The 23,478-nt window shown below is 33.9% G+C and overlaps 1 protein-coding gene across 1 annotated transcript in view; it reads right to left on the bottom strand.

Moving 5' to 3' along the window:
- TUSC3 (tumor suppressor candidate 3) overlaps positions 1-23,478 on the bottom strand; it is an 81,909-nt gene that overhangs the window by 45,521 nt on the left and 12,910 nt on the right. Inside the window, exons 3-6 of the mRNA XM_017744632.1 lie at positions 21,364-21,481; positions 18,922-19,062; positions 18,238-18,378; positions 10,345-10,434 (exon numbers count right to left, since the gene is read on the bottom strand). Of these exons, the coding sequence (XP_017600121.1) occupies positions 10,345-10,434; positions 18,238-18,378; positions 18,922-19,062; positions 21,364-21,481 (490 nt within the window). The remainder of the gene's footprint in view (positions 1-10,344; positions 10,435-18,237; positions 18,379-18,921; positions 19,063-21,363; positions 21,482-23,478) is intronic.

Below are 23,478 nucleotides of genomic sequence, written 5' to 3'. Positions count from 1 at the left end.
GGAGCAAAACCTTAAGTCAAATACTTGGATAAGATATATTTGCCCATGACTGGACAATGCGTAAGGGCCCTCCTGCTACTGCATACTCATGCACAATTAATTAGGCATTAAAGGTATATTCAAGATCACAGCTATATAATATGGTGTAGATGACTGAATGAAAAAAAAAATGGCAAAAGAGAAGGAAAACAAACTAATATTATGCATATGGACTGAATTTGTTAGCTTGGTATTCATGTTAATAACCCAACTGAACAGACGCTTATTAAATAAATCAAGAGACGTGTACTTGTCACCTATACCAATAACATCCAGGATTCTGCTGGAAGTTATTTCTGCTTTTTGGTTTTTGTTGGTTTTTCTCCCCAGTTATCCTTTTCTTTTTCAAACTGCTGTTCTGTATTTACTATTTCAGCTTCACTGTCTATTTTCAGGATGCGTTTTGCCCTGTGTTATATACACTGTCTTTTTTGGAAGACAGCATATTCAGAACATAGATGTTCAATTTATACAGAAAATAATCCTCTGAGTAAGAGTGGTTTGAATGTGTCTTTAACCTGCTCCTCCTAAAATTTTTTTCTCTGCTTTAAAGAAACTTGTTGGAGGGATTTCAATTGTTTGTTCTTCACTAAATGAAGCTTTCCAATGTTTTAGCAGAGTTAGGAAATTTTCAAATTAAACAAACAGGAAAAGAAGCAAGAAAAAATACAAATTAAAGTCTTTGTACTGTTTTTATTTTTGCAGTTACTCAAGTTTTGCAAAATATTTGTAGACCTGAATTTGATCTAGTGGGTTTTAAAGGACAGGAACAAGACAGTAGAACACAGGTCTATGTGACCAATACATGAAGTGGCACATACGTTCACATCACAGACTTGTGGTTCTGTGTTTTCCAGAGCTAATTAGTGATAACGTGAGTGAATAATTACTGGGATTTTAAATGACTAATGGCATAATTTTAATTCAATTTTGATCTTAAATCAATTCTAAAAATCTGTTATTAAATTGTGCAGCTGATCCAATGCTTGCATTATCTCCATTTACTGTAGCACGCTTCTAGCTAGATGCACATCCAGTTCTTTACAGGGCCATGCGAAACAGCTATAGGTATTACTATGTTGTACTGCTTTTAACAGCAGCAGGGAAATTACATTCCAAATAAGCCACTTCCCCCCCCTCCTTTTGGTAATTTCCTCATTTCCAGCATTAAGAATATCTTAAATGACAGTACTGGACAAGAGCAGATAGTATTTATTAAGCCATTATACCACTGATTTAAGTGTTCTCTGTCTACAAACAAATAAAACATCAATAATAGAACTACTCTTAAAGTTGTTTTTTTCAATGACTCTAGTATTTAGCCACACAGAAAATTGTGGAAAAATTCCTACTTTTATATATCTAACAGGGCTTACTCTGGTTAATATGAACTATGGAATAAATTTTTTTTCTTTGAAATGTTTTTTAGAACACTGACTATAAAAAAAAAAAATCATAAATTCTTCTTTCATTCCATTGACCCATATTAGAAGTGTGAGAAACTGGTAAATGCAGACAGCTTCCTTCTTTTAAATGGTAGTGCTATTTTTATTTCATCTAGAGCATTTTGCTATGCTAAGTGGCCCCAAAGATTATTTCATGCTTTTGTTTACTGCTCAAAAGCTAGGCTTGCAGACTGTCAGTAAAGAACTCTTTTTAATTTGCACTCTACCTGAAGTTAAAGTGCCACAACCTTTAATAGCTTTGGTTTAAATATTAATGATAGACTTTTATGGGGAACAGTGAAAAACGCCTCCTTTTTCAGTACAAACACATACAGAAGAACTACAGTCTATTTCAAATAAATATGAAAGTTTGATTCTGTGATTACTGAATACCAGGAGTAGGTGATGCACATAAAATCTGCTCCTCAATACACTTATGTGCATAATATTAGCTTGACACAGGATGCCTTTAAAACCTCTAAAGAGCAGATCAATCACAGCTATGTTATGCATGAGCAAACTCTCCTAAGACGGGCTATAATTTTGCAATGGCTTTTTAAGTGACAGACAGAAGTATGTGTGTCTAAAGGCTACTGTGAAACAAAAATAATTCCTTGTTCTAAAGCTTGTGTAAAGCCTACTCCTTTTGTGAACTTGCTTCTCAACAATGTGTACATAAAAAAAGTTTGAATGCTGACCAGAAGACAGGGTAGAAGTTGAATTATGTCCTCCTCATACTCCAAGAATAAGGACAAACCAGTCTGAAAACAATAATTGCCTTACAAACATTTTTGGTGACTTTTTGGAGAAACACTGCTTGCCACTTACATAGCATAACCATTAACTTAACAATGTCTGCTTCTAAATATAAGTATTTATAATGTAACAGCCATGTAAGCTATTCTTGAGCAAGATCTAATTTGAACTAATATAAATCAAATTTCTCACCCAATAGTTTAGAACAGAATCCCAATGGTGTGGATTGCACTTGTCCTTTGGACATAACAGAAGAGCAGAAAGCTTTAATAGTACTAACACATGTTGTATGGCATTTCTGATAACACAAATTTTTTAGAATCTGCAAAATAGCTTTAGATTTCCAGGATATTTTACAATGACTATTCAGAAGATGAAAGTATATATATACACACATTCAATTTCTTTTATAATTACAATCATTACAATAAACAGAAGCACAACACCAACCACTGAACATTAGATAAAGAAAGTATTATTCTGAAAAATGCAAAACAGGAAAGGAGGTCCTTAATTTATTGAAAGATTCTCACTGTCTGTTCTAAAGCTAGAAAAATTTTTATTTCTGCTATTGAAGCATTATTGTGCCAAAAGAACAATGAATGCACACATGTTCCTCCTTCAAGCTGATTTTCATGGTTGCTTTGAATAGGTCTAGTGTTATAAAAGTCACAAACAATACCAACACCTCCTCTGCTCCAATCTAACCAACCAACTACAAAAACAATTGAACCAGTCAACTCTTGCCTTTACCAGAGCACCTACTTTCACATTCTGTTCATATGTATAACCTTGCCAAGTACCAGCTTAATCTATTTTAATTTTAGTATAGGAACAGGTTTTGTCTATCTGAGCACACCAGCTGAAGTCAAAACTGATTCCTTAGCCACCAGGTTTCAGACTCTGTTTAATCTTAATGCAATTTTGCTGCTAGGCAGTGGGGGAAAAAAAGAGAAACTACCAAGAACAGGACTCTTTTAAGTCTCAAAGTGAATAGAACAAATAGGACTAGTTGCAGCATCATTAATCTTGAGAATATTTCTAATGCTTAAAAAAAATATGTTAGGAAAATAATGAAAGGTATGTGTGTTTATCCCTGACTACAACATATATCTTCAAGATTTGTGTGGCAACATCTATAAATAAAACAATTTTGAAAGTCTTACGAATTATTCAAAGAACAGAAAACCAAAGAACACATAAACTGCCACTTAACATCCAGGAACACAGAAATATTTGATATCTAATAGGTGAGGTATATAGTATCACCCTACTTGCCTTTGAAGGCTCAGAAGAACAGACTGCAGGTACCATCAAACCTTTTAGTTTACCTTTTAATTTAGTCCTTATGTCTTCTTCTACTGAATCTTCCTTCAGAACAGTCAGTTAACATGAAAGGTTAGCCAAAGAAAGGAATTAATGCTGGCACCAGAGCTAGACAAAAAAAAAATGTCAGAATAATTTTTGTTTCCATGAAAACATACAAAAAGCATTTTATATTTAATAAATTATCAAGTAGCAAATAATTACTGCCTTGTAGAAAAAAAAAAAACAAAGACAAAAACCCAACCAGAAGTTCCTTATGTTCAATAAAAAAAAAACCACCATAAAAAATGAGTAATGACAATAAAAAGGTATCTTTCTGAACCAGAGATTAGGGATGAATTAGTCCATGAAGGACTATCTGAAGTATGCTGCTTCATTTACATTAACACACTCAAATGCATGTTCCTTCTTTTGACAGTTCACAGGCATAAGAAGTTAACCTGTTACACTGAAATGACAGCATCAGAGCTCACTAGCAAAACTATAAGGAAAGGCAAGAGCTCACCAACATAAAACCACACCAGCTCTAGAAGACTCTGCAGGACAGAAAATATTTTGAGACTTTCCTAGTAGTTCACAAGACAATTCCCAACCGCTGAAACTTTACTTCAGGAAAAGGAACATCTGCACCCTTGTACTACAGACTATGTTTCCACAGGGAATAGGTAAGATTCACAAAATAATCCATCCAAAATAGTCAAAGATGTTGTTGCACAATACGGAACACATGGTCCTTTCCTCTCCTCTGCCTTCCCCAGTCTGAAAGTTGTAGGATTTTAGAAAAAAACAATTGTTTAATAGTTACAAGAAGAACATCTGCATGGCTCTACTGAAAGAGCAGAATCTATACAGAGAAAAATCTCTGAACGCTCCATGTGTACTATTTTCTTGTTGTCAGTGTGGATTTTGAAGTGATATCATAGTGTCACTTAAGCAAAAGTGTGCTGTCAGAAGCTCTGAAAAGCTGTACCACTGGTCTAAGCCCAAATTTTATTCAAGTCAATGTTAAATTCTAATTAAGAACTCAGCTAAATCAGCTTTACTGAAGAGAAGGATAAAATTTACCTTGACTGCTCCTGAGGGAAATTAAAAGCAAAAGATAAAAATAAATTAAAAGGTAAAATTAAAAGAATTCAGTGGGTGGTCAAACACTGGAACAGGTTAGAAAATCTCTAACCATGGAGACATTCAAAATTCTTTTAGACAAAGCCCTGAGCAACCTGACCACCTTTGAGCAAGCAGCTGGACTAGACAATTTTCAAAGTTACCTTCCAGTCAAAATTATTTTAATAGATAAGGCCCCTACCATATACATCTCCACAACCAGTAAAGTCCAGGAAGACAGAAAAAATTAGATTCCTGCCTGGCATTTAAGCTGGCTTTATGAAACTGGCTCTTGCTCTATTAGTAACAGAAGAACATGAACCAGTTTTTCCCATGTGTCATTCTGGTTTTCTGCCTTAAAGTATATTTTACTGTACTGCATTATCATTCTGTCTTCAGATACCTCAAGAATTCATGTATTTGAGGCCTCCCTCACTTCTGAAAAAAGAGCTGTTCTGCAGAAAACAGTTCTTCCAAATGAAAGTAAATGGCTTCTAGGAGCCCATTTACACTTAGCAAAAGGAAGACAAGGAGTGGGGGACAAGGGGTGTTTATCAGTTGGAAGTGGTATCAATTAAAATTGGATTTCTGTTATTACAAGAAGCAATTAAAATCTGGCAGCCTCTTTAATTTTTATTTTATTGAATTTTATAATGATAAACTACTTGCTGCATGACTACTTGTCTGAAATCTGGTTTTACTTCCTGAGAATATGTTCCATCCTTACTCAGACAAAATAACAGCATTGGCAATGGAATGGTACCACGGGAACGTCTACAGCATGTGTGCGTCCAGAATTGACCATTTAAGAACACAGAGGTTCTGATTCCTTCATCTCAGCAATCCTTCTGTCCTGACCATCTTCTAACCTCTTCTTCCCACAATAAAAAAAGAGTACCAAATATTGTGCAAGGTTTCCGTTTTCTAATATCAAGTTAGGAACACAGATTACACAGAATGCCAGACTCAATCACCCTTGCAATCTCAAAAATTAGCACAGATGGCTTACACAGACTAATAATTTTCCCAACAGTAGTTTAGATATGATGTCCAGTTGTTAATGCGCTGATCTGTTAACAGAATTAAGATTGTTTTATACTAGTTCTACACCTTACACTGCCAATCAACAGCTTTTTTGACTAAATCATGACAGAAATGTAATTTAAAGGCTTGAGAAACCCTTTACCACTTGTAGTTGCACTTGTAGTTTCTGAATAGACTCACAGCTTTGATAACCACAGGAAAGCTATTTCATTAAAAATACTCGTAAGTAATGCACTACTCATTTCTATCCAGCATGACATTAAAAATAATTGGCTATTACAGTAAAATATTAAGATGTATTTTCGACAGTACTATGGCTGTGATTAGTGGCAACAGATGCAGCAAAATATTGCTGTGGTAAAAGGCCAATCTGGATACCTTACGTTAGTTACTGATAACAACCTGTATGAATTTTTTATCCAACTGCAAGACTAACATAATAATATATCACACAGTAAAGTGACTTTTGTATGTATTGAAACTGGTACCATCAATATGGCTACTTTTAAAAAAGTCATGCATTACAAAGACAATCTTGACAAACTATACTTCAACCATGCTTCCAGATACACAGAAGGCTAAAGGACAATGAATTTACTGTGACTTACTGAGCTTGAAAGGTTGAGTTGTTCTTTAAAACTGTTTCAAGAAACAATTCCATGTATTTTAATTAGATTCATATCAGAAACCACAGAAGAATTAACCTTGGTAAGTGACATTTTATCCTGCTTAGCAGTAGAGGACCAGCACAAATTAAAAATCTCAGGATTCTTAGCATAAGTTTTTCAGAGTACCTTTATTTTGCATTGACAAATGAAAAAATGATACCAGCAGTCAAATATAGCTTTCATTTAGCTTCATAAACATACAGATTACTACATAGCTGTATCGCCAAGAAAAGTGAGTAACGATCAGTGGTTATAAAACTACAAAAGGTAAGTAGGGGAAAAAACCAGGATGAATAAACTCTAAAGTTGAACAAATATTTGTATTTAATATGATATTACAATGTGTTCTATCTAAAAGATCTGTTAAAATACAAATTGCTTCCTAAGGACATAACTTGTGTTATACTTTAGGAATTTTAACAACCCTTTAAATATAAGACAATAAAAAAATCCAGTTAATATAGTGGTAAATAATACCATTGTCCATTTCACAAAGCATCAACTTACGCAGGAAAACCATCTAATATCTGGTAATAAAATACCGTATCTTCCTCTTCACACAAAAACTTTTCCAACTTCTAGTACTTTTTTTTAAGAGGAGGAAAGAAAATTATGAGCTTTGGAAACCATGTTAATTCGGCATTTTAGATCAAGCTTGTCCTTTTCCTTGTTCTCATTTACAGCAAACTTCCAACAATTGTATAGTTGCAATCTTAAATATATTGTACAATAAAAATTCTAGAATTTCTATGCAAAATAATAAAAAAGGCAGCTAACTCATAGACAGATATACATAAATGCTCTCTTAGCCATTGCTGCTTTTTGTTTAAAAGCTGATGAAAATCTAGTCAGAATTCTTTGCTATTAGGTCAGTTAAACAGCAGCAGAACCACCTCTACAAGAAGCTCAAACCCATGTAATTGCTTTCTCCAGTTCTACTTCTCTCACCACCAGCTCTATACAGATCAAGCTCTGAGTAAAAATCAGAACTCTCACAAGACTTTCTACACAGACACCAATAGGATGTTTAATTGCCACCTCAGTCCCAGTAAACCAGGCACAGATTTTAGCGTAACAGGTCAGTAAGGGCCCAATCCTAACAAAATTATTTGGCAAAAGATGGAGACCTCCGGAAATAAAACAGAAATAAAGTACGTGTCAAGATGGAAGACTAGCACCAGTTTCATAAACCTACACCAGAACTGAAATAGCAAACAATGTTACTGTGGGATTCAGCTTTCTACAAGGTCTTTGAGCCTGGAAGAGCTTTCTGATGCTCTTCCATGCGGACGCAAAACCTGAAATCAGTTGATAGCAGTAGGGAATAAAGGAACTAACTGCAAGAACCACAGTAAGAGGGAACACCAGCTTTATAGAACAGACCACACAGAAATATAAAAATATGGTTTAGAAGTTTCAAAGAGTACCATTATGCAGTTAAAGTAGCTTAGGTAATCATAAATACAATGCAAATCCAAAAGTTTTAAGAACTGGTGATGCTACTTGAACAAGATACTGGCAAGAGTAAGTAGTGTTGTCTAAGCAAAGGAAACAGATGTCTTTTGGTCTTTTGAAAAACCCCAGGAATTTAAGAACAAATTAAGTGTCATCTAAAATGACTGCAAAACAAAGCATACAATAGGAGGTATTTGAGGCAAAGAATAGTTTATGAATACAGAGTAATCTCACTTTCAAAGTCTGGTGGCATATCAGACTAGTATAGAACTGAACCACTAACTTCTATGAAATAAGAAAAACTAAGAATCTATAATTTTGAACTTAATAATAAAACTATTAAGCGTGGTGGGCTATTCTATGCCTCCTCTTAAAACCAGAAATTTCCGTGGTAAGACTGTCAACAAAGTTTCAGAGTATCACATGCAAGTAATCCTTGTAAAAAATTAGCATTCAGGTTTGGAATTGTTACTAAATGCTAGACATTGGAAAGAAAGTGATGAGTTAAATTTTATTCAGATGTAAAGACAGGAATTGCTGAAAATTCACAAAGTGTTACAGTGAATTATCATGGTTGAATAAATCTCACAGAAGGTTAGATAAGCACATTTACTGCTTCAAATTCACAGAAACACATATAAGTGTTAGAAAAATGAAACAGGAAAATTTTCAAGTGTTATTTGAAGACAAAAATCCTAAACCACAGTGTAAAATAGGTAAAGATCTATAGCATACTTATTAAGCTTCTAACACTTCTAAAGTTAGAGCTTTAAATTACAACTATAGTGGTCAGTGATAGCTTAATTAAAGCAGGATCTTGGTAATCCTGCATTTATTCTTCTTTTAATGCATAGAATCTAACTGGTTTTACTTACTGTCACACACAAAGCTCCTAAGAGGTCAGAGTACTGACACATATGATCAAGGAGAGACAGCTGAATTAGAGGCACAAATAACTTACCTGAAGTCATATAATGCATCAAAGCCAAAAAGAATGTATGTCGACCAATACAATAGACTAGTACCTAGAATTTAAAACTATCTTTACCATTATTTCCATTACTTAGCTGTGTGTGCTAACATTCCCAAAGTAGTAGCGCTTCAGACACACAGGATATGAGTTCACACTTTGAAAACACAGACAAGCCAGCACAAATTCAAGAATATTTCAAAATTATTAAATGTAGGGTATACTTCCAAAACAGCTTTAAGACAGGCAATGTGTATAAAATTGGATAAGGTAAAAACTAATTTGTCACAAACAGTGCTTTTCCTATGCAATATTTCTTCTTTCTGTCACTCCATAGAAAAGTGTAATAAATTTAATGCTGCAAGGCGGAAATGAAAAATTCCAAATTTTCATAAACAGTGTTTTATCGAGATTATTTATTGTATCATTAATTCTGTTTCTGAATAACAAAGTTCACAGATGAAATCCTGTCATATTATGACATCAATATTCTGCTTCATTCCTGATAAAACACAGATCAGTAATCGAATTCGAACCATAATTTTTTGCTACTCCAATTAAGATATGACAGAAAGAGAGCTTAAAACAAGTCTTTCTTTAAGACATAAGACAGTTTCCTATAACTAGTGATGGCCAAAGCTGAAAATAGCTCAATGGGCCATGAGTCATAAAAAAAAAAAAAGCTTCCTGATCACTACGTGCACTGCAAGTTTTTAGATTCCATCTCAAGAAATTGCTTTAAAAGTGGTAAATAACAAGGAGTGGTTGGAACTAGTCAAGGTCATTTTTACTTTCCTAGTAGGCAAAAAGAGTTTATTCTTCTGAGATCTGATGAACATTTGCTGATTTGTGAGCAGGAAGAAGCAAATAAGGTAATCCTTTAAAGGCAGCAGTAGCAGGATATAAATGTAGTTTTGGCAAGAGTCAATGGTAACTACTTAGTAAAGCTGATAAAGAGTTTAAATTGAAGGAGCACAGAGATACAGGAAAAAGCATTTGTAGTGGAAGATTTACAGACATGATGGAAAATGGTACAAAGCACATGAAAGTACTTGGCATCTTGGCATCTCCTTTTCTAACTAAAATGATTGGGAGAGGAAGGTAAGAGGTTACAAACTGCAAAGGCTTGTGTGAAAAATGGTTTGTGCAGCCTAAAAGAAGGAAGCAAAACAAATTTGTTTTTCACTGTGGGAAGAAGCACATCCCTACAAAAAGACACAATATCTACATTTATCTTTGGGCAGTGGGTACTGTGGGGTATGGAACACTTTCTAACAAATTCACTACAGCTAGGAACCTCATAGAGAGAAGTTTGAACAACACAACTGTCCATTTCAATGCTCAAATCAGAGATGGTGGCACCTTCTAAAGATCTGAAATTCCCAAACAGACTCTGCTTGCAACTAGATTTAAGACTCTGACAGACTGTCATACTGACCTATGGAACTGCAATTATTTGCAGTGGGTAGGCTCACTGTAGCAAGTGACTGTCTACACATCGTTTCTCCTCAAAATAAAATTAAAATAATTAACTCACCACTTGTCCATTCTGAGGATTTTTATGTGCATACGGTGGTCCACGGATGTGATTCCACATCTGACCAGATGTCATAGCAAATACAACACACTAGAAAAAATAGAAAAACAATATATTCGCTAATTTACTGTGAGGGACTGAACAGAAAACCATTTTGATGGTTATTCTTGCTTTAGATATATAATTTTTTTCACTAAACAGACACAGTATCTATGCCTATTTGAATTTTAGGATAGTATCTTCAGATGCATTGCTTTCATAAAATTCTTAATTACTTCTGCCATTCTGAAAATGAGTCAGCTCAAGACAGATTTTCCAAATCTCACTTGAAATAATCCTAAATTTATGCACCACATTTACATATCTACATGACAACAGGCACTTGCAGCAGTAGAAGGCATTCATTGCAAATGCTCTGGAAACGAGTATTCAAGATTTATACAACCTTCCACAAAAATATTTCTGCCTCTAAATCCTATATATTTATCTTACCTTTTTGCTTTCAGGTGTCTGAAATTATATATAAAGTAATAGAAAAAAACCCAGTTATTAAAGAAAAATCTGTCCTATTTTATGAAATTCTCATCCTATATGACTGTGATTCATTTTAGCTATAACAAATAGCAATGGTTGAATTGTTGAAAAAGTTGGAAATTCCCTACAGAAAAAGCGTGAAGTTAGGTTAGGGATGCATGACAACTGTAAAAACAGACCTTAATTATTGTAGAAGATCATACGGTAGAGAATACATGACAAACACCAGTCATACCAGGACTTATTAAGACTATTTTAAAGAGGAAAATATAGTATCTTTTGATTACCAAGTGAGAGAAACAGGAAACCTGTATCATCTAAATATGTCTTCTGTTTTATCTACAGATAATCCTTACAAAAACTACAATTTAAGTACAATTACATACATGCTCATTTTTACTGTACGTCAATATTCCCAATAGCATAGTAAAGCCATACAGGCATAGGCAGATGGATCATGAATGTAAAAATTCATACCACAGTGACTGACTAAACCAGGGTTTACTAAAACCCTTTGGAGCATTTTCTTTAAAGAATGTTTAGTAACATGTTTGTGAAGTAAATATAAACTAGTGTAGATGTGTATCCCTGTAAATGCAGCATTGCCACCTCTAGAAATACGAACATATTTTGCAAGGACTTACAACTGAATCTTGTCAAGCTTTATTAAAACCTGTCTTGGCTTTCCTGGTTTTGGGTTTTGTTTTCATTTGGGGTTTGGGTGGGTTTTTTGTTTGGTTGGGTTTTTTTGTTGTTGTTGTTTAGTAGTCGTTGAGGGGGTTTTACTTATTTAGCTGAAACAGCAATTTTTCCAAAGACCAGGTGACTATATCTAGTTTACATTATATTTGCTTATCTTTGCATGGCATATTAATTTTTTTTCCCCTATTCTGTTTAGGATGAAATAGATATAACCAACATATTGATATAGTACAGTCATGAGATGACAGCAGAGACAACCAAAGTGTAAACATAGGCTGCAATGTATCAGTATGGAATGACAAGAAAGGATGCACAGGATTACACTGGAGATCCCAAGCCTATCAATATTACAATAGTGAATAAAGAAACACACACATGGGAGCTTGCCGAAAACAGAAGTACATGCAGAACAATTTAATTGTGGTGATGTTATTGAGACTTCTCTTGCAGAGAAAAGAAAAGAAAAGAAATTTTGTAAGAAAAGATACCTTTTCATACATGGTTTAATTGTAACTCTTTCTTGTAGTTTTAGTATTTTAATTACACTAAAACCAGGTTCTTAGTTTTAATATAAAATGTGTTTCATTTTGCTTTTAACAGGATTTGGAATGTAACAGCATAATAATTAATATGGCAGATGAAGACACACAGTGATTGCTAGCAAATGAATTGTGTTTTAATTAATGATGTGCAACAAAATGAAGAGTATACAGTGACATTACTGGGAAAAGAATAACATAGTTATTTCTATACCTTGCAGATTGCTTTAGCAGAGAAATTTTTACTGCACTTTTGGTGATGAATCACATAATAGATAGCTTATGTGAAAGCACAAAAGTGTAGAAAATTGAAAATATGGGTAACAAAAGTAAGGTGCAGGATATCTAGAAAGGCAAAAAATTACCTGAGAAGTAAAACATTGAAAGATAACAGATGCATAGAGTACACAAACTGCGCCTCTCTGAAAGTGTGTTTTCTATGAGAAGCAATTTTTCTCATTTTTAAATTACTGTTTGTAATGTATATTCCCTAGGGCCAAACTGCTTCCATACTGAAAGATCAAAAAGGCTATACTCCATTTTATATATAGTCATATATTTTATAAAGGATAAATCTCCCAAATTACAGAAGATCTTTAATGCTTGCTTTAAATACCACACTGTGAGACAGTAAAATATCTAACAAAAAAATATCTAGAAGATACAATAGTGGGGAGAAGAAAATGTCATGTATAAACATAACTGAAAAGCATGGACTCAACAATATGGTTATTTAACCTGGAGGCATCTTTCATAGTCTTTCAGTTCAGACTGTTAATGACCAAAAAAACTAGTTTGGTCTACCACACACTGGATCTGCCATGATTTCCTTCCATCATGTTCCTTTCTGGTGTTTTTCAAAATTACTTTTTCAGCAGCCAAAATACATTTTCCAGCTTCTCCCTTGTACTCTTACAATCTTCACCTATTCTAAGCATCCTAAGAACAGAACATTTTCATCATATTCCTCAAGCAAGAATTTAGTATGCTACAGATAGTGCTTGACATTCAAACTTATTTTGCTGTGCCTATATTCTCCAATTACAATCACCTGTGTGAAAAAACAACCATTGGAAAATACAGCCTTCTACTGTTTGTAAAATACACACCATTATTTGTAGAACAGATGCATGCTTTTATAATTCATCACACTGATACACAATGCTTACCATTCCATAAGGCAAAGCTTCCATAGGATCCCATGCTTTGGGATCCAAAGGTGTCCAACACACAGAGTTCACTAACCATTACTGTGAGTTGATTTTTCCCAGTTAGGAACTTTGCCAAGTTAATTCCTACAAATAATCAATTTGTTAATGAGTTTGTATTAACTCTCATATGCAGAGAAGTGGCCCCTTTCTGTAGTTTTCTTGGATCTTGCCAAAGTTCAAAGGATGAAAACTGCAGTAAAGGAGAAGGTTCAAGCTGAGGCACTTATCTCTGAGCACAATGCCACTTTTCCATAGTAGAGTCTGTATTTCAACAGTTCTACAGAGAGGAATACTACAGAAACACCTTTCATCCATCTGCTCCTTTCTTTCTCCTTGTCAAACTCCAAGAACAGCACTAACTGCTGCATGCCACCTGATTTATCAACAGAGTTCAGGGTTTTTTTCAGGGATTAAGCTATTTTAAGAGCTTCCAGATTTAGGTAGCTCATTCTGCAGCTAAATGATAAAAGCAAGCTGATTATTTGGCTCTGTAGCCAAATACTGGTGTACTGGCTGGTGTAGCATAGAGACGAAATGAGCAATGATTTGCTACAACATAGTATGGTTCCAAAACCAAATGCCCACAAGATTTTTTCAGTGGCAATTAAGTCCACCCCTATTACCAGTCCTAGGAGAATACACTCTATGTGTAGATGGATCTGCTGCAGGACCTTGTTAACAAATGACAAGTGATGCTTTCTTGATGGCTTCCATCCTTCGTTTCACTAAGGGGAAGACTGCTTTAAGCTCATCTGTGGTGCATCTGTGTGCAAATCACAAGGTTCCTAAGAACAGATGTAAGATAACTGAAATGCTAGCAAGACACAATCAACAGAATTTCTCAACCGTTCTTGGTCTTGAAAACTTTGTCAAATTATTTATTTGGGTTTAATACATCCCTTTCTCAAAGGCCTAAGTTTTGTTTAACACTGTCTGCTAGTTCATTAAACAAAATTGCCAGAGACTTAAAAAAGCCATTTGGAATGATTTTGAAGAAAAGCTTCCTATACAAAACCAATAATTAGATTTCTTTGCAAGTTAGACCCAAGAACATGGAAAACACTTTGTAGTGTAAGAAAAATAATGAAATTTTAGTTTAATTTATGACTATTGTTAAATTCAAGCATAGGTTCAATAAAAAGTGGACACATGACAGCTAGTTCTACACTTAATTTCTATATTGTTCTGTATATGTAAATTCTAACCATTTCAGAATTATTGTTTTAAAGAAATGTAATCCTTTCTTATCCAGTTTAGCCTTGCTTTTGTACTCAAGGAAGGTTCTCATGCTATGAGATCTGTACTCCATTTCTAAATCCGTCACTTACTAGACTCTCCAATAAAAGATATACAGTTAAAGGACAGAGTACAACACAGAAGCAAAGAGAATGTATTTCTGTATCTTTAAATGTGCATCTCTAAAACCTCTGCCTACAGGAAGAAAAGGAAATTAAAAATCAGAATTTATTGATGTTCTTTTGAGATGCCTACCTAGTCACACAGAGGAACCTGAGTTTTTCTATGTGTATCTTTGAAAAAAGCACATTAATTTTTTTATCCTCATTTCCAGAAAGGGCTGAAAAAGTCACTAGTAGGCATAATACTCTCCAAGCTCCTTTGGACCAATAACTGATGATGAATGTATTATGTGGTGTAAATACTGGGGACTGTATCAATACAGTACACACTTCTCATACCCATTAACTGTTATGAGAACAGTACACAGGCTTTGTCTCCTCATTCAAGTGACCTGTCATATTTTGCCCAATAGAGTTAACTCCTAGGCAGCTGCCGTCTAATCTCAGCACAGATTTTGTCTTTCCTGATTCCACAGGTATGTAGGCAAATCTGAAATATACCCATAAAGTAAAACTGAAAATTACATGCAGAAAACAACAGTGGCAAAGAAAATGCTATCAAAAGACATTCTAGCCAACAGAACAGAAACTCTCAGCACACGTACTGTTGTCCAAAATGAAGCAATTCCTTATCTAAACTGTTAGAAGCTTGCTTAGTTTATACCATCTGACCTTTTCTTCTCTCTGCTTAAGAAATGAAAAGTCCTGAAGAGAGTCTGAATTGCTTCCTGTTATCAGCATAAAAGGACAGGACTCTGCAACTATCTAACAACTGAAGTCCTTCCTCATTTTTGTGTTGGCATGTCAGAGGGAAAAATATCCATAGATGAATAGCAGAATTTGAATTAAAGTCCAAGATAATCTAGGGGATAAATTTTGCATGTGATTTCAAAAGACATCTTTTGGGATATTATGTACTGTGACTCAGCCATCCTGGTTTGCCATTCTAAAAATCTTCTGGGTAATGTTGCAAGTGAAAATGCCTAAGGCATACAAGATATTACCAGAGCCTGCAGTGCTTCAATGAGGGGATGAAACCACAAATGTTGCTGTTGCGCAATCTAATGCTGAGGACAAAACCAATTCAATGGTCTTGTGTGAGCTGGCATTGGAATCAACGTGTGACATGAAACCTGTGGTCTTGTTTCTGCAAGTCTATCAAAAGTATTAGATGAATCATTAAAAATTGCATTCCTAAATATTCTTCTAAACCACTACTGGAAATATTGTCTATGAGACAACATTTTTATATCAATGGAGTTATCAAATTAACATTTCTGGGATCCTCTGTTAAAACAGCACAGGCGCTTTATGCTGAGAATTTTCTTCTCATTTTTAGCAATAGGTCATTCAATCAGGCAGAGTGGCACCATCTGTTTTTCATTTAAATAAAAAGTATCCACTTTTTTTTTTTTAACATTTGGGAACATAAAAACTGTTCAAAGCAAACTGAGCAGCTCTAAAAAAAAAAGAAAAAGATAATGATAGTTCTCTGTTTGCAACGACACAGTTTTCAGTCACTGAATCCTACAATCACTATGAAAAAGTTTCAGTTGAAATTAAAAGATGTTATTTTCAGTATGCTTAATGAATATTAGATACCTAGCATACACCATCTCCCAAAAAGCATTTAAACCCCAAACCTATGGCTTTTAGAAAAGTGCTTTTGTGCTTTCTCAGTTCTATAGCCTCTGAAAAAACAACTGCCAATAAGGAACAAAATAATTGTCAATACTTCTGTTGAAAACATGGGCTTTCTGTAGTTTTTATACATCTTGCCAGACCTTCTCTGTTTAATATGGTCTTGAAAGTTCAAAAAGGAAAAAATACTCATGAAAAATATAATGATTTAGAATTAAATAGTTATTACTTATTTATACCCTTCATAAAAAGCATTTTCCTATGCATTACTTTCTCTCCTTAACTAGACACCAACCTACCAATTTTTCCTTTTAATGAGCTTTTCTCAAAAAAGAAGCTCTAAGTTTTACTGGTAGAAAAAAAGCACTATGTAAGAGAATCATAACTACACAATATTGAATAGAATGATTATAAGTGACTGTCCATTTTCTTCTATGAATCATAACAAATTCTGGTCATTAACTGAGGTCATCTGGATATCCAGATATAGGCTGCCAAAGGCCCACCAGCTCACAGTATCACAAAAAGAAGGTATCTTCTCATATTGTTCAATCAGAGCAGAATAGCAAACCAGTAGTATGATATGGCTTTGAAAAGGAAAAACCAGTTTTAGTTCTAAGTCTAGCAGAACTAAAATACACAGAACAATAGAATAGCACAGGTTGAAAGAGATCTCAAAAGACCACCTGGTGCAAGCTTTCTTGGGGAAGGGAGACTAGATGAGAAATAAAATGTGATCCTGATGTACAAAGAAAACTCACATTCCATCTACAATCCTAGCCATGTTCTTTCAAGAAAGGTTACATCATATTGATACAAGTTGAAAAAAAGCCTTTAAAATGATCAAGGCAATAAATAATTATTTAAATGGCAAGAGAATAAGAACTTTGTTTATATTGTAAAAAACATGTGGATTAATTTCTAAGTAGTTCTGTTCTCAATTAATATAACTACTAGTGCAGTAAAATATTGGCTAGGACTCAATAGTTACAGACACTATTCTAGTGTTGATAACCATATTTCTGATGCCATGTCTCTATGAAAATTAAGCCTTAGATGCTTCTCCTCAGAATTTTTTCTCTTCTGTCAGTCACAACGATGCCAGAGTAATGAGTGCTTGTTGATACACTAGAACCAGCATCTACCATCCTTGAAGACTATCCCGTTTAAAACTGAGACAGCTAAGTTGCACATCCCACATTTTTCATCAGTCTACTCAGTTATTTGAAAACTACCATGTAAATAAACACACTGCAATTGACTATTAAGCAAATTAAAGCTTAATACATTATTTATAGTTTTGGGGATTTAGCTGACTAATATTTCAAACAGACTTGGCTAGACTTAGTCTTTCCTCAGAGCTAACACTAAGATCATCCTATTCTCATTTAGGTTAACAGTAGATTGTTAAGGTCAGTACTACTGAAACCAGTTTTGGAAAGAATTCCCCCTTTGCCTTTGTTTCTCAGATCTTTTATCATTGTCTTACAAACATATAAAGCCTTTGTTTTTTTCTCAACCTGTCATTACCCTAAAGTGATACAGTCTGACATCAATATCTACACTAAACCATCCAATCAACATTTTGGATTTTATCAAACGAGGGCAAGTTGAACCACAGCTGTAAACATCAGTAACAATTATTGGAAAGATTTTCATATTAAAGCTCAAATAAAAAACTGCAGCTATCAGAGAATTTGCTAATTTTCAGTGAGTCACTCATCATAACTGATACTCACTGCTTATGAGAATTAGACCCAAAATCTGGATTATGCATCTTTTTCTGACAGTATCATCCTGAACAATTTACTAATGCAATGGTTTTTAATTTACTGTGCAAGTTTTGAAAACATATATGCTAAGATAAGAAATTAATAAAAAGCATATTAGTAAGGAAAATCTGCATACCAGAGCTGCCATGGCCCAACCAGTTTTGTTATAGATGAACTCTAGATTATTTCTTCGCAGATATAACAAGCCACCAACAAGAGATACCAGAAGAGCCAGTGCAATAGTACCAGAATAGTTAGGAGGCCTGAACACTCTAATCTGGAAGGAAAAATGCAAATGTAGATTTTAATAAATGCTTACATACAGATCATCTTCCATATAAACATAATGGAGCATAAACATCTTCCATATAAACATAATGGTTTCAGAGTCAGTCAGTTTCAGTCAGAAAAAATACTACTTTAATAGGCACATACTTTGAAAAACGTTCATTTTTAATTTTGAACTTTGCAACCTGAAACATTATTTCTGCAACAGATTTTCAGGTTGTGTCTGAATTAAAAGCAGCTACCTTTGGATCTAAGTGTTTTGTATCCAGTTTTGCAAAGCACATTTAATTTATTAACAACTATTTATTATTGCTTGTTTTTATCCAGAATAAGACTACATAAAATTTAACAAAGCGAGAATGGACAGATTGCAGAAGTTTTTACAAGTACCAAGAATGTTATTTTTTAATGTGTTGTAGAACCTTCATTTGACAAAAAAAAGTCATTTAGGAAAGATGGAATTTACCATCAGCCTGTCTCAAACCACAAAGATACATTTGCCATCAGCTTTTAAAACTATCGAAAGACTTACATGAACATCTGTTCTGTCAGCTATCCATTTAGCTAGCTGTTCAGCTGCAAATCCGATTCTCTGCAGGTCAAACGTGTCAGCTCTCTTGGGTTTACCTTTTGGAGGAAAATGCATGAAAGTCGGAGCAGAGTTCATATTCAGCTACAAAACCAGGAAAAACAGAGGGAAAAAATCAATAACTCTATTCTCAAAATACACCACCACAATACCATCAATAACACAAATCTAATTAGCATAAAAATATTACTTGCCTCCATACATTACATTTTTTAAAACATCCTCATATATAGTCCTCCAAAAAGAGTGCTCAAAATATTCCTTCCAGTAGATTCTTCAGGATGTTTAAGTATTCAGAGTGTTCCACCCACAAGCTTTTCTATATAAGGATATCTTATGCTTTAAAGTTCTCACACACTGCATGACCTTTCCTGTAACTGGTAAAACAGAGACCCTGCATCCAACCAACCTATTAAAGTATATTAGGTTATAATTCTAAGGGAGCAAAGTAGCTTGACATAGTTTGCACTGGCTACAGGAGACTAACCACTAGTGACTAGCCTTTTTTTGAATCTTTTTTATCTTTAGCTGGATAACTAGCTTAAAATACATAACTTGCCCTAGAAATTACTGTTAATTCATGTATTGATGTCACTGGAACTATTCACAGTATATAAAAAAATCCTCAAAAGTGACAAACAAATAGATCTACATATACATTGAAATTCTGGCTTCGACTTTGCAATGTGGTATAGGAAAATTTAATTTCACTATATGAGATTCCTCCAAATTCAGGCCATCTCAGAAATTATGCAATAAAACACTTTAAAAAATGAAAATTAATGTAATACTTAAAGGTGATGCAGTATGGAGCTCTTTAAATAAAAAAGTAAGCTTGTTTGTTTCATTCCTTAAAAATGAATTTCATATAACATCAGCAAAACTTTATATTGAATTTATCAATAGAAATTACCAACTATTAAAATGTTTTCCATCTAAGCAAAAAAAATAGCCCTCTTCTTTACTGAAATGATTTGGAAATAATTTTTTTTCCAAAAAAGGCTGACACATGTTGTGAAATAGTTAAATAAAATATTTTATAAGATACAGAAACATTTGGACATTGTATAGAGTTTGGAGAAAGCTGATCTGGAACGGTTTTATCATTTCTCCATAAACATGGCAAAAGCTGAAAAAATCAAAACCACTACTTTTGGGATAGTGTACTTTTGGGGTGTTTTTGCTATGGCATCAGTACTACATGACTTTGCACACATAAATGTGAAGTCAGAACTGCATTTCCCTCAAATCCACCTTAAAACAATATAACTTATTCTTAACACTTTGTCTCTTCAAAAAACCTCTTACATGTTTATGCTTAATTTTGTCTAAAGGTAAACATGACTTTAAATGCATGCCATTTGAAATAAACTGAATTTTTGCCCCGTTACACAAGGAATAAGCTGAACTGGACTCTTCTAATGTGTTGATTGGCTTAAGGCAAGATCAAACAAACTATTTTGGATTATTATATCTATGCAGGTTACAATAACACAAATTTTTATAAAGTCTTTAATTTTTATAGCAAAAAAATCTTTAATTTTTAAAGCAAAATCTTAAGTCACTAATAACCATTCTTTACACAATGCATTCTAATATTTCAATTGGAAGTAAAAATATTTATTAAACACATTAACTTTTTAAAATAAGTATTTTAAAAATACATATTAATCTTTTCCCTTGAACATTTTAAGTCACACACTTCACCAAAAGGTATTTAAAATACGCAGATAACTTTGAAGTTTTTCACTTTTCTTAATCTGCATTTTTAGCTTCAATCAATGGATAAATATCAAAGATAAGCATGTCAGTATTTAGTATTCATTTTCAAGGGATGCCTTTTTCCTAGACTTCTCAATTTCAGAGGAGACCTTAAACTATTCTGCAAATTTCACTCTTCTTAGCCCATATATAAAATGCAAAACTGTCTCTTCTCTTTCCCCTGAAGAACTTTCAGACTAAATATTATTGAAGCTGAAGAATATTTATTGTGTTACATAAAAGCAATTAAAAGGCTCTTTTACTAAAGAGCTTTTTTTCCTTAAAGAGAAAATAAAGGAAATCTTTAAATGAAAATGTTATTTACAATGTGTTTAATTCTAAAAAATGGCCTAAACAATTGCTTAGAAAAAAAGGCTGCATATACATATATAATGCAATCTATAAACAAACATTATAAACTACACTTGGAAAATACTGCAAGTGGTTACTAGTAGAGTTTGTCTTCACTGATGTCACAGAAACTGGTGTGGTTTTAACCAGGAGGAAATTGTATACAAAACAGAGGTACACACCTCCATACAGAAAATAATTTATCTTGTGTCATTTGAAAAACTGACATGCAGTTCTGAAAATTAACAATGCTTTACAGTATTCAACATTTACCTGCTGAAAAACATCTGCTCCTTCATCATAATCCACTATTGTGAAAAACAGTTTGTTTGAAAAAGCAGATGAATAGCGCCATGAATTAGCCAGCACTTGATATTCCTCATTAGCTTGCCTGTTAAGGAGAAGAAACAAATGTACATCCATATGCCATTCACTTGCAAAAATATTCTACAATCAGCTGCAATGGTTAGATAAATCGCATTTGCAGTACCATTCTCAACATCCATACTATCAATTTAAAAGTTTCAGCTTATTTTTGCAACTTTTGTTTCTAACCTGTCATCTCCAAAATTAGAAATGTGTAAAGTTAAACTATACAAGAGAAATCCCAAAATGATATTAAGAAAAAGTAATGTTTTCCATACTTAAAAGTCTCAATAAATGGGACTGGTCTTAGTGGCAAATGTCAAATAAATCTGCTAACAGATCCATGCAAGGATATGTTTATGTGGCCCTTGAGTGTGCTATCAGGATATACTTGCTAGAAACAGCTACACATAAGGAATTCTGAAACCAGGGGACAAATAACACAGAACTGTGAAAGCAGTATGCTCCTAAAATAGCAGAGCTAAAAGAGAGCTGAAGAAACTGCTAAGCACTCGGGAAATGATCCTAACTGAATAAACAGTAGGCTTGTAAGCAGCATAATAAACTCCAGATTACTTCTCTAAAAGTTGTTTTAAATGTGGTAATTTTGTAAAACACATAAGTAAGCTTTCCTATCATCACTAGAAGGTGATATGCTGCTAAATAGCCTCCTAAACAAAAAAACAAAACAACAAACAAAAACCAACCAACCAAAAAACCCAACAAAAAACCCAACAAAGAGAACACAAACCAAAACAAACAACTTTGCCCTGATTGCACCAAGAGGAAGGCAAAGACAAAAGGAATTCCAGGTGAGTAATACCAGCAGAGGCACCCTCTAAAGCCATAAAAACACAGGTTCTTCCACAGGACAAATCTATACCAACAAAAATTCAGGGGGAAAAAAAAACAAAATGAAAGAATGCTCGCAGTACTTTCTGATTTAGACAGACTCCTTTGCTAATTTCCATATTACTGTTTAATTATATCCACTGTAGAGTCCAAACGACGGTTTTACCACTTGACAACTCATCTTTGCATATGGTAAGATACAGAAGTAGTATAAATACATGTGTTCTGCAGCTTTTCTCAAAACAGTGTTTCTAGAAAAACAGTTCTATGTGTTTCATGGTGCAGAACACTATTTAGAAGTTGTAAATGCAAAAATTTGTTTGTTGCAAGAGAAACTCTGCACTAAACATATATAAGAGAAAGAAGGGGAAAAGCATTACAAGATCACAGATACCATAAGACTTTCCCCATTTCTTCATAACTGAGATCAACCTTAGACATGAAACATATTACATACAAACTCCAGCACAGCTGTGTAGTATAAAGAAATCCACTGTACATGAAAAAATATATCATACAACCCCAAGACTTAAAATGAAAATTTATCATCTCTTTCTCCCGCAAAGAATTAAATAATAACATGAAGCACAACAAAATTCAACTTTCGCCCTCATTACCTGACTCGGTAAGATTTGCTACCTAACACCCTTACTCAATGTGCAGTTTGCAATCAAAAAAAAAAAAAAAAAAAGGCAATTTAGGCATTAGATTGGTTATTTCTAGAAACAGATAGTATCACTAAGCAGACTAACATATTCGTTGCCATCCTGAAGAGGGCAGTCAGACAACATCAAAGGAATGCTGTAAATTCTTAAGCAGTATCTGTAGTGCACTGTTCTGTTAAACCTGCTATATTAAAGCTGAACCATTTTTATTACAAGACAAAACAAGACGAAACTCAGTTCATCTTGATGCCATCATTATTCTTTATCTACCTTTCACTTGTGATGAAACAGTAGTTCTGGGAAATTCAGATACTCCACTTTTTGAGAGGACTCTTGTTCCCATTTATCTCCATGCATTTTGCATCTTCGAACTATTTTGAATTAATGGGTACTATTTCAAGTATTATTTTGCAAAAGGCTGCATTTTTTGTAACAGACTTAAAGCACAATTTCATCCACACACTGAAAATAGCAAACCATTCTATGATGCACCCTCATAGAAGCT

Source organism: Corvus brachyrhynchos, unplaced genomic scaffold (genome assembly GCF_000691975.1).
Source record: "Corvus brachyrhynchos isolate BGI_N302 unplaced genomic scaffold, ASM69197v1 scaffold17, whole genome shotgun sequence".
In the NCBI taxonomy this organism is placed as follows: domain Eukaryota; kingdom Metazoa; phylum Chordata; class Aves; order Passeriformes; family Corvidae; genus Corvus; species Corvus brachyrhynchos.
This window is presented reverse-complemented; position numbering and strand designations above follow the sequence as displayed.